This window comes from Syngnathus typhle, linkage group LG8 (assembly GCF_033458585.1).
Source record: "Syngnathus typhle isolate RoL2023-S1 ecotype Sweden linkage group LG8, RoL_Styp_1.0, whole genome shotgun sequence".
Taxonomy (NCBI): Eukaryota; Metazoa; Chordata; class Actinopteri; order Syngnathiformes; family Syngnathidae; genus Syngnathus; species Syngnathus typhle.
The window spans coordinates 11931792-11944564 of record NC_083745.1 but is presented as its reverse complement, the minus strand read 5'-3'; the positions used below and the strand labels follow the sequence as shown (position 1 = coordinate 11944564).

The window sequence follows — 12773 nt, the reverse complement described above, 5'->3', positions numbered from 1 at the left end:
AATGAACAATAGTTGTTGTTATATATATATATATATATATATATATATATATATATATATATAGTATGTATACATACATATATTGTTGTATATATATATATATATATATACATATATGTATAAGTTTATACATTTTTGTACACTTGTTTTATAACATGTTAGAAAATACATGAATTTTGGAGGTATTGCGTCGTTCTATGTGAGCTTTGTTGCTAACTTGAGGATAGGTCAGCTAACGGAAAAGGGAGGATAAAAAATGTCAATAAAACAAACGCTGATGACAGAGGTCGGCAAGGAAAGAGTAAATAATACACAACTGCATTTTAAATAATAACTCATCGTTCTGTATTTATTGCATTAGAACATACATTTGTCATATATATACACACACACACACACACACATACATACATACATACATACACACACATACATACATACAGTTATATTAGTTTATAAATGTGAATTTGTACACTACAATCTTGTAACATGTTAGAAAATACTGCAAAAACATAGCACTAAAAACAGATACCAAACAATGATTAATACATTTGTGTTGTTGTTTTTGGCCACCAAGAACTTCAAAACAAGTTGGACAGAGATGGGGTTGTCCATGTCAGAACGGGGGCACACGTCATCATCATACATAATTGAAGACAAATGAACACTTGGACCAGTGGTTTACTGCCTCTGCACAACTAATATCTGTGATTCACATAGTGTATTTTTTTTATTGATATTTTTCTGGTTTTAAAAGTTCAACACCAATCACACACGCAAATAAATTACATCTACCAGTGGAAGTGCTTCATTCGGCACTATTTACACAACATTTTAAAGATGAGGCGGTATGTTGATCTTCTTCAACAAACATTGATAGAAACATCTATCTCGTAAATCATTTGTGCTTCTTTAGGAAAGCAATATGAACATTAACATATCACATTTGAGTCAGCAGGTTGCAGGTACTGCCCAAATGAAATGGAGGTCGGAAGAGGATAGGAAACGCACAAACAGGTGCATTGCCAGCCTAGTAAAACGATCTAAGGGAAGCGGGGCAGACTGGGGTACATTTGGTTTGTACAAGTGATGGCAAGAGGTGATGTGAGGCATCCAACACATCCCACGATTGTCCTCTTGAATACACACACACATATATATATATTTTATTTTTTAAAATCATTTTGATAAAGATTCTCAGTCATCCAGGCCAATATAATCCCAAAACCTTGAATCACAACTGCAACTGGAATCTTTGTTGTTCTTTTTGTCATGATTTTTGAAAATGTTCAAAAGTGAGCTTTCTGCAATCATGCTGCTAGGCTAGTGATAAAACTTTCTACTCTTTCAGAATTTCAAACTGCACTCAACATAGGGCTGGAGTCCAGCCGCTGGCCCATCAAAAAAAAATTCCAGAGTTTTCTCCCCCCTTCACGTAAAGAAAAGCAGATGATAGTAACACTCAAAACAGGTTTTGCATTTGTTTTGTTTTCTCTTGAATTGATATCAACTCAATCTTCCACATTGAAATCAAATGAGATGCAGTTACCTTTTCAAAATCAAAACAGAGCCATATTATATAAACAAAAGCAATGAAAGAGAATGTAAAGAAATCAACTGCATTTAAGCCTCATTTCTGAATGTGTGCCTTTAAGGGGCGTGGCCTAGTGAATGACATCAGGTTGGGCTGGCCTGACAGCAGTTTTTTTTATTTGACTGTTTGTCCTCTCCAATAAACATCTGAACGTGACTGTGGCTCTCCTTACCCAAACGGCAGTGCATTGCAGCCACTTAGCTGTAAATTTGCCACTTTTCTTCCACTTCACTCAAGTGTTAGCATATCGGAAACTCGAGGACCTCAAGTTGGTGGCTAAGTAAGTAGTAAATGCTTTTTCTTTGCCGTAGGTGTGATTATGTGTGTGAATGCTTGTTTGTCTGTGTATGCCCAGCAGTTGGCTGGCTACCGGTTCTGGGTGTCCCCCGCCTACTGTCTGATAATAGACGGACGGACAAATAGATGAACTGCCCAATCCAATTAAGTTTTTCCCTGTTCACAAGAATTTTAAGGGGCCTTAAAGTGCTCCTTTGTTCTTATTTGGCCACATTTACAGTAATTTCTCCCTTTTTGTTGACCTTATCTCTCACTCACACACACATGCGCGCACACACACACATACACACACACACGAAACCCTGTGACCATTCATGAATAGAAATAGGCACGCACACAGCTTGTGAAGACACACCAGGTAGACATTTGGACCGCGCAACATGGCCGCCCGCTTGGCGAGCAGGAAGCTAAGACACTGTCGTCAAAAAGAGCGACAAGCCAGATGAAGCTGACATAGAAGCTAATACACGTCGATATGCGTGGAGCAGAGATCAAAGCAGCTTAATGATGATCTCTGTGATTGATTGTGATGATTAACAACTAACTGCACAATTACCAGTACAAAGTTAGCACAAAGATGAACGGGATAAAACTCACCGAGCGGCTTAGGACACATTTTCTTGTCTAAATCTTGTGTGTATTTTGTTCATTTCAAGACTTCATCAGTCATTTATATTTATTTAGAAGAATTTCCTGTCTGTAAAACTAGTTATTGAGTATTGATTGTTAAATACTTGCATTTCTAGATTCTGGAATAATTGGATTTGCATTATTTCTTCGGGGGGGGGGGGGGGGGTAGGGTTAGGGCCTTGCTGCTGTTTTGGTTAACAACAACGTTCAAACAGGCTGAGCGGTCAACGCTTGTCAAGTGCGTGTGAGAGCAAGAGAGCGCAGCCTCCACTTGAGGAAATACGGGCAGGACACCAGAGCAGACTTGAAGTTATCAAAGACCGCAGATGACAACCAAAACTGCATCGTTGTCATTTCAAAAGCTGTTGTCCATTTTGGTAAAGACGCATCAGAATGTTTCAGGCCTCCTCACGTCACCTCTTATGATGGCGGGTACACTCAAGTATTTGATCTTTCAACCCAAGACAAGCATTTTCATGACATGATTGATTTTCATCAGCATTTTAGAAATAACAAGATAAGACCCACCATGTTCTCTGCTTTTGTCAACGTTGGTGTATGTACGCACCGAAAATCGGACCCAACTTCAGTGCTTTTCAAAGTCACCTAAGGCCTGATTATCAGATGTCTTCGAAAGTGAATTGGGGGTGATTATCTAATTGTGTGTGGAGAGAGATTTTTCCAAATGTTATTTTCTCAAAGAGCAATGGTCAACTTGTTGAATATTTATGATTGTTGCTTCATTCCAGTCAGTCTTGGTCACTACTACCACAGACATCTGGTTTCAGGGGAGGAGACTCACCATTAGTGGACGGCACGCAATAAGAGAAGTGAAGACACACTTCCTCCCTTTCTGAAATATCACTCCAGATGTTAAAAACCAATATGTGTACCCCTTAAAATGGAGCTAAGTAACTTAAACTATTCAAGTACTAGAGTAAAAGTGCCAATGTATTTGATAAGTCGAGTGACGTGTAGTTGAGTAGCACACCAAGGTCAACCAGACAGTTGCGTTGTCACACAGATGCTCCAATACAGTTTGAGCACAACAACGAGACATCAACTATATACATTGTGCGGTTTTTTTTTCTTTTTTTTTTCTGGTCGTATTTTCTGGGGGGGTTGCTCACCAATATGTTACTGCTAAAAGATGCGTGGAAGTGGAGCCGCAGATACACAAGTTGGGGCCGTTTGTGACGAGCCGCCCTTGCTGTCTATCTGCAGCTCAGCGCGGAGGCTAACGGCTTGTCGGGAGCGCTGAGGAGACTACAAAGGCTCCGAGGGCCCAATGCGTTATGAAATGCGTTATGGAGGCTGGCGGTCGTTACGATATGACGGTGGCCTCCGTCACGATGGCGGGGTCTTCGATGTCGGCCTTGCTCTGGACCATCCGCAGCTCCAGTTGGGGTGGACTGGGCCTCCGACCGGGACCTGCTAGTTCTGAGGAGAGAAAGACGGAGAAGACAATCAAGACTTTGAAGAAGATACAGAAATAAAATGTAAAAAAATAATAAGAATCTGAGCTAAAGCAACGGCGGCATGGTGGCGCACTGGTTAGCACGTCCGTCTCACAGTTAGGAGGGTGTAGGTTCGGCCCTCCCTGTGTGGAGTTTGCATGTTCTCCCCGTGCCCACGTGGGTTTCCTCCCACATCCCAAAAACATGTTTGGTAGACCGATTGAGCACTCCAAATTGTCCCTAGTTGTGAGTGCTCATGGTGTCCCCCTCCTACTGCCTGATGACTGCTGGGATAGGCTCCAGCACGCCCGCGACCCCCGTGGGGACATGCGGCATAGAAAATGGATGGATGAGCTACAGCAGGAAAGAATCCCACTGACTTGAATAGCAAGAATTTTGGGACCGTTACAAACTCTTTTTGACTCTTTTTGTGGTTTTACAATTGTCGTCAATTATACGGTGATTTTCACGGACGGACTGTCTGCTTAAAAAAACACAAACAGCCGTTAGTGTACAGTCTTCCGGCATAGTTTTTTTTCTTACCGTGAGCGTACGAGATGGTCCTCTGGATGACGTGATGCATCACCGAAAACGTTTTCTCACATGCCGTCTGATGGTCACAAGAGTGGACAGAGAAGAAAAGTATTGTGAGACCTTGGCAGAGTGAGAAATGAAGGAACGTGGAGTCGACAGCCATCAGTTGTTCCACTCTTCTGGGAGGACTTTCCACACACTTGCAATTCGTGACACCACAGCGAGTACTCATCAAAATCATCGGGATTTTGGCCTGTTCTACTGCCGCTTCTCCTATCTCTGAGGGACCTCCTCCAACCACTGGTTGGTGAATTCATTGGTTAAGAGCCGTGTCCCAATCAGTTGGTCCGCACGAGAAGAGGCGTAGGTACCTTGAGGTCATTTGGGTAGTGGTGCGTCCACGCCAGCAGCATGGCGGCAAACAAGTCGCCCGTGCCAACAAAGACGGCGTCCACTTTGGGAACTTCTATTCTGACCCTCTGCGTGGTTCTGCTGCCGTCGGGACGAACTAAACGCAAAGCCAGGATTTATGTTTGTCTCCTCGATCAATCAATCGACCAATGGAGGTGAAGTGGCACCTACCGTGACGCTGGCTACCCAGCGACACCAGGAAGCGATCGCCCAGTCTGGCAGGTAGATCCGAGGAGGTGATGACCACCGTGTCCGGGCCCATGGTGTGCAGCAGGTCCATCACCTGCGCACCAAACAGACACTTCCTAAGTGTCTTGTCCAAAGGTACAGAACATTTGTCATGCATGGAGGTTTCCGCTCACCTCCACAGCATCTTTCTCCGTGCTGATGTTCTTCCCTGTCAACAGTCTAAAAATTAGGAGGAAAAAAAGAAAATTAGTGCCAGGGTATGATGAAACCTATTGTTCTGCCGTATTTTTTTTTTTTTTACCATATGGGGACATTTCTAAAGATAACACTTCACTGTTGATGTTTCACACGGGCTTCTGCAAGCTCAAACGTCGAGTGGTACACTTTGGAGCGCCAGGTGACAACTAGCAGGCATCTTTCAAGTGTCATTCGTTGCAGACAACCAAATGCAAATTGTACGTTGACAAATGTTGTTTTCTCTCTTCCAAAACGAATGCAGACATTGTTGGAGCGATCACGGAAAATCATGACGGCTACAAGAATGAGCGAAACGCAGCGCAACTTACTCAGCTTCAAACTGGTTAGGCGTGATAATGTCCGCAACAGGAACCACCTTGTTCTTGTACACCGGGTAGAGATTCTGAGGGACGTACTGTCAAGACATTGATAGCCATAAGATGAAGACAAATGCCTAAGACTCGGACAAACGCAGCAGCGGCAACCCACCATGGAGCCGTGGTCACCCAGCACCGGGTCGCACACTGCAACCACAAACATACGTGCGCTCAATTTGAATCACTCAATTGTGGGCTCCCTCGAGTGCCATGCGCAAGAATCACTAAGCACAGTTCAGCTCGGAACTTTAAAAAGGTTTTGAGGTATCAAAGTTTTGAGCGTTCCTGATCTCAAAAGAGACCACTCACCATACACCAAGTTTGGATTGGCTCTCTTCAGCTCCTGAACAATATCCACCACCATCTCCAGGAAGGATGTGTCCCTAGTGTAGCCTGAACACACACACGCACAATCTGTACAGGCGGCAAACTAACATGCTCGTCGGCGGCCGCTCGGCACGCGCGCACCTGTCAGAACATAGTCATACTGGTGCACGTTGTTGAGCTTGATGCCTTCGTAGAGAACGTGCAGCTCGTCAGCCGTCAGCACTTGCCCCTTCCAGTGCGAGTAACCTGACCAAAGAGGAGGAGCTCATGAGTCGCACGCACTGCACTGGAGTCACATTCATTGATTGACTGGCAGATGGCAACAGGACCATTTATTTTTTTCACATTTAATGTGTGCCCGTATGCACACACGGAGATGATTGAGCAAACGCATTCAAGGACGAATTGACACACACGCACGAAGCAGACCACACACAAAAGGACCTACATACACACTGACAGACAGAGACACACACAAACAGGGACAACCACACACACAGATACACACACACACGGGGACAATGAAACAGACAAGGAGATAAATGTGTGACTTGAAATAGTTCCGTTTTTTGTGTGTGTGCGTGTCTGCTGCAGGCTGGTGGTGCAGCTCCAGGTGAGTCACAAGCGAGTCACGTGTTGGGGAGGAGGGGGGGGGGGGTTCTGGTTGCCAAGCAACACGGCAAGAGAAAGCCAGAGGGGCTGAGAAGGGACGTGAGCAGCGGGAACACCGTGCCTGCACGTGTGTGTGTGCGTCTGAGATGATATCATCACTTGCTACAGTGGCAGTTGACAACGTCGTCATCCTCCGTGTCCTCCCGGTTTTTTTTTTACCTCTTCTCAAGTCTGAGCTGAGAGATACTTATTATTATTAATGACAAGTACGAATTTCAAATCCACCCCAAAAGAGCACGCTTTTGTCAAATTCATTTTCGGGCGTCACTCAAGACGTTCCTGAGCCATTACCCGTTGCAATTGTAAAAGTTAAAGCTATTCACTGTTTACGGTGGCGACTCCGGCAGCCAGTCGAATCGGGCCTCAACACGTGGCCATGACAGCCAATGGGGAAGCTTGCTGAAGTTGGTCGTGCCCAGCTTCTTGTATTTCTTCTCTTGTGACTAATCACTATTCCCTCTGGACCATTTCAGCAGTCTGGATGGAGTGTGGCACCGTACTGCCTCTCACAGGCCAGTACGGGTTCTCCAACAGAGCCGCTTCGGTATGTTTTCATTGCCATGGGTCTGACACGCTGGCCCTTACAACTGCAAGCAGTCGAGTAGTGTGAAAGAATGAAAATGCCTTTTGTCTCCTTGTCTGCCGACAGCAAGAACAACATTCATTCAAACAGGGAACAAAGCTCATCAACAACAACAACAACAACAACCGGCTGATGTTTACAATCTCTGCCAACTATCCGAGCAGGCGACCCCCACACGCAGCAAAAAAGGTTGAAAACGCCATTCTTCTTACCGGTGTGGTTGGAGAACTGCACAGAGTTGATGGAGTCCACCTCAAAGCCCAAAACCTGCGAGGACACACACACACACACACACACACACACACACACACACACACACACACACACACACACACAAAGAGGATTTGTTTTAATTTTCAAGATAAATATTCAAATTTGGAGAAGGTGAAACGCCCGCAATGAGTCAATATTACATCAGTGCCAATAACGTTTTCAGAAAAAAAACTACGTGACCTCTTTGAGCAGCACTGGCAGGTCAATGACCGCGCGTTGACGAATGCGGGAAGATTGCAAATTCACGTCGAGTATTGTGACAATCATGCATCGTTGCCACTTGCGGCATGTAATGACAAGCATGCATAGCACTGCACACCAACGATTCAAGAGGGAAAAACACACACACATTCAGCACATGGCGTGGAAAATGCCGACATGGACACGGTGGGCGCAAAGTAGCTCTATGCTTTGAAATTTGCCTTTTTTGGGGATAGTTTTTGCAAAATGCCTTTAAATTAGCGTAAAGGAGCACTTGATTCGTTCTCAATATAACATCCTCCACTCTTTGAGCAGTTTCTACATCAACTGTGTCCCGTAATGGACTGTTTGACCTTAACAGGTTCCACTAACTATATGGGACCCGTAATGGAATGTTTGACCTTAACAGGTTTCTAACTATATGGGACCGATGTAAACACAAACAAGACACACAAGTCGCCTACTGTCAAGATCGAGTGAGGCGAGAGCGAGAGAGCGAGAGAAAGAGAAAGAGAGAAAGAGAAAGAGAGAGAGAGAAGCAGTGCGATATTTCTCGTGATGGACTGGAAGACACTGGTTAAGTCAGGACACTGATGTCGGTTTCAATGTCAGTCTTTGCCTCAATGACATGAAGAAAAGGTGGATGATGAGTCGTGGAGGGAGATAAAACATCATTTTGGAGGCTTCCCAGGATGACAAACTCAAAACGGACATTGCTTAAAAAAAAAAAAAAAAAACTCGCGACCAGGCACGTCACGACTCGTTTGTGGGCAACCATAATAAACTTCGATTCTCGTTCTTTTCATCATGACGTGCAATGGATAGGGTAGCATTTTAAAAGGGAGGTATAAAAGCAACACACACACACACAAAAAGAGCATCACACAAGAAATGTCAGTCAAGGTCCCCTCTCGTCACATCATGGATGCGAAGAAGCAAAGGGGAGCTTGTGACTCGCTTGGTTTCTACCTGCAGCGGGAATGAGGCGCTCTTGTTGCCCACATAACCCCGCACGACGTGGCTCTGGATGGACAAGACGCGGCACTCCATGGCGCGGCTCCCGGTGGTCAGCCAAGGAGGACAGACACAGGCGGATGCTAGCTTCACCACATAACAACACCGAAGAGACAGCCCGGCGCGCGCCTAGTCGCCTCCCGGATATTTAGCTTAATGTTAGCCTAATGGCTAACCGGAGGTGTGTCACGCCCACGTATGACGACGGCGAGCCTGGGCGCGGGTGGGCGTATGGCGATTGAGCCCCCGTTCTCGCGGGGATTTATTATTTCTTTAACCGTTTATAAAAGTTAACAGCTAACATAGTCCGTTCGTAAAATATCCTCTCACGCGCAGCCACTTGAAATTACTATAAATTAAACAGTTCGTATGCCAATGCTCTTGGTGGCGCTGTTTGCTTCGCCATCACCGAATTACCGGGATATAAAACGTAGACGAAGACGTTTTCGCAGCGCAAAACTTCAAAAGATTAGCACATATTTGCGTGGACGGGAGAGTATGTTTATTCTTAAAAACAAAAGACGGCAACAATTACTTCTTAATAACCTGTATGTTCGTGTCACAAAATTAGCAAAGGTGCTGTCGTCGAAGGTGGCGTGTGGTTAGGTAACCTTTCTAAAGCACAGCTGAAAGACAGCAACTCTGAACTATCGTGTTTCGGTGTGACAAAAATTGCAGACATCCTTTTCTTGTCGTGTTTACATTAGTTAAAAGGCAGAAACAGTAGTGTTTTGGACAGGCAAAATGGGTGGCTCCCTAAAACCCAGTGACGCCATCAGTAAAGGGACATTCATGAACAACTTGGTCATTCGACATCTGTTAGAATTTCAATATTTGTATATTTTCATTATGATAAATGATGGTTGAAAGTAAGCCGGGATAGAATAACGGGACTACATCGCGATTGGGAAGGAGTCGTGACTCAAGGGGATTTGGCAAATCGCACATAAACAAGCCGCAGTAGTTGATTGGCGGGGGGCTGCATATAAATGACAAATATAGCACAGCAATGCCGCAGAGTCGTGAGTCGTGATTAGAAGACTAACGAGTCCAGCAGATGTCTCCAACTCCCCCTGCTGTTGAACGAGAGAAATTGCCTGCTTGTATGCCCATATTTAAACGCACACATTTCACATTCTCTTGTTCAACAAAGTAAGAGTTTTAAAACATGACAGTCGAATATCAGACACATGATTGTAATCAAATTCAAACTCTGCAAAAGGAATGATGAAGGTTACTAACAGAAACCTAAAAAATAAATGAAATAAAAGGGAATCATTTGTTGTTATGGGTAAAATGTTTTTTTTTTAAAATGAAAACACAAGCACATTAATTATTCTCAAGTGCAATTACTTTCATAGGTTAAAAAGTAAAACCAAGTTAATGACCATCATGGGCAAAACATTTCATCAACTTGAAAGTATTTTTTTCTCATGGGTAAGAAGAAAAATAGAAATACTGATGCAAGTAGTGTGAGCATGTGGCTTGCATTACAACGCAAACGATTGACATGTTGGTCCAACTGAAGTTTATTTTGAACTTTAACACTGAAAAGACAACAAAGTACACATATATTCATCTACAGTAGCGCGACGTCCGTCTTCTATCGTCCAGTGGTCATATATTAACGCTTCAGTTTTCTCAGTAGTATTTCTATAGTAGCCGATAAGGCAGACAGTATGAAGGGGTCATTAGCAGAGATGGGACCAAGTCACACATGTGCAAGTCTCAAGTGAGTCTCAAGTCTTAACCTTCAAGTCTCAAGTAAGTCCCAAGTCATTTTTTCTTGGACAAGTCAAGTTAAGTCCTTAAATAGGTCAAGTCCAAGTCAAGTCACCTTATTATTGCAATTTTACCCGCAGAATCTGATCTTAGTAATGTGAAAAGACAAGATATAAGTACCTTTAAGTAACCATCATTGTCCAATGTGCCTAACCTGTTTAAAAAATATGACAATAATTTGGATTTGCACTGTAATTACTGATATTCAGTAAAATACACCATGGAATCAAACAAAAAAGAAATTACCTCGTACAATGATTGACAGGTCAATCTAAACAAATGAACGTCTGCCGACAGTGTCTGACACATTTGAGTTGCAAATATGAAAAAATAATCTGAAAATCTGAAAGAAGAAACACATTAAAGAGCATTATAAACATTTTATGTTTCATCTGTAACATCTGGAGACACCAGAGCTCTATAAACTTCAAACGGACAAAGTTTGAAGTTGTCGTCTGGCTGTCTGAAATGTTTCTGTTGCATATCTTGCACTGCTGTTCGTCTTTTGCCTTGCAGTACCGCTCCCGCTGACATGTTTGTGCATGTCCCTTATAAAGGGGCGTGATTCTCCAATAAACACGTTAGGTAGGTAGAGAGGGCACGACTGATTGATTGACAGGGTAGCGATCCAATCATGACAACGCCATTCTCAGCCTGCGCTCCTACCGTGTTATCGATATTACTTTTTTAAATGTATTATTAATTTTATATTCAAACTGAAAACATAAACTAAATGACACTGAAGTCATTCAAGTCATTGTGTCTCAAGTCAAGTCCCAAGTCTTTAACTTCCAAGTCCAAGTCGAGTCTCAAATTTTTTTATTTTTGTCAAGTCACAAGTCATCAAAACAGCGACTCAAGTCGACTCGAGTCCAAGTCACAGTGACTCGAGTCCCCATCTCTGGTCATTAGCTTACTTTTAGTACAGTGTGAGAGGGTACGAGGGGGTCTCAGGAGGAAAATACAGGCTTAAGACATTTTTCTCATTGTGAAGACACACCACCCACAGCTGCTTGTACAGTGGCTGGTCGCTAAGGTAACCGTCGGTTGTTTACAGTGTTGGGGAAACGTGGTACACAGCGTTCCTCTTTGAGATAAATAACTTCAGTCCACTTTGTGCGTATGTATGTGTGCGTGCGTGCGTAACAACCTAAAGAGGAGAGAGGTCACTGAATGGAAAAACTGAATATTCATCATAATTCACAAAAAATAATTGAGTAACAAATTCAACTAAATACCCTTATCAGTAAAAATAAGACAAATGTAATCTGCCTCATAGAAGAAAAAAAACCAGGCTCATCCTTATGAGTGACCAAAAAAAGGAAAACGTAAATTCATAATTTTCATTGGTACAAAGTGAAAGGGGAAAAACAGTTAACTATCCATATGGGTACAAAAGAAATGATAAATCGGTTATCCTCAACACTCGGCTTCTACTGCTGCTAACTGATTAGCGCTGTTAATATCTTCTGTTAAGTCTGTAAATTTCTCACACATACGCACAGATTGTCACTGGAGTGAGTATCTGGGGGGGAGGGGAGGATGAACAGCTAAATCGGAAGTCAAAAACAGCGCACAAAAAAGCCCAATGTTGCCTCACATTGTGGCTTTCACTTGAGTTCTGCCCATCAAAATTGCGTTGTTTGATGAACGTGAAGTTTTGTAAGCGAGCTGCCTCGTGGTCCAACTTACCAGATGATGATTCAACTTCTTCTGGTCAGTCAATAAATAACAAGAATAAGAAAGTCTCTCTTCCATCTTCAAGCCAGGTCCAGTTGTGTCCAGTTGTTCCTGATAGAAAGGATCCCGGTGCAGGTTTTCAGGGCTCCTCGAATAGTTGAAGGTCCAATCTGACCACTATCTCGCCTGTGGGAACCTCGTGCAGCAGTAAGCGCTTGGTGATTGGTCCCTTGGAGCCCTGGTCCTTCTTGATCTCGGCCAATCTTATCTCGGTCCGGCCCAGGAAGTCTGAAGGGAAATAAAAGGAGAGCAGGAGACACAGTGAACTCTCTGTGGACGGTGGCTTGTGCTATAAAGTGTAGAAACAAGAATGTCTGGAAAAGCCCAGAAAACAGATTGACTTAATTTGGAGTTAACCAGATGTACTTAAAGTGGTGGTGTAGATGTGTGTGCTGACTTCAGAGTCACATTCAAAATTACATTTCAGCCCATTGAATTGTATATAATGGAAAAAT

General features: G+C 43.4%; 2 protein-coding genes across 10 annotated transcripts in view; both read right to left on the bottom strand.

The window, feature by feature from the left end:
• Nucleotides 1-1622: 1622 nt before the first annotated feature.
• LOC133157810 (pyridoxal kinase-like) lies at nt 1623-12402 on the bottom strand. 2 transcript variants are annotated; one of them, XM_061284380.1, is made up of 11 exons: nt 12271-12402; nt 7521-7575; nt 6195-6299; nt 6036-6119; nt 5839-5873; nt 5679-5764; nt 5286-5331; nt 5095-5206; nt 4884-5020; nt 4522-4588; nt 1623-3961 (listed from the first exon to the last, which is right to left on the bottom strand). In XM_061284380.1, the coding sequence occupies exons 1-11, from the start codon at nt 12334-12336 to the stop codon at nt 3846-3848; spliced, it is 909 nt and encodes a 302-aa protein (XP_061140364.1). In that variant the 5' UTR covers nt 12337-12402; the 3' UTR covers nt 1623-3845. The 2 variants fall into 2 exon arrangements, with proteins under 2 accessions (XP_061140364.1, XP_061140363.1); XM_061284379.1 differs by lacking the exon at nt 12271-12402 and adding an exon at nt 8752-9164.
• Nucleotides 10308-12773, bottom strand: part of itsn1 (intersectin 1 (SH3 domain protein)) — a 36518-nt gene continuing 34052 nt past the window's right edge. For all 8 annotated transcript variants that reach the window (XM_061284369.1, XM_061284370.1, XM_061284374.1 and 5 more), the window contains one exon: nt 10308-12546. In XM_061284369.1, coding sequence (XP_061140353.1) covers nt 12398-12546 — 149 coding nt within the window. In that variant the 3' untranslated portion in view covers nt 10308-12397. The remainder of the gene's footprint in view (nt 12547-12773) is intronic.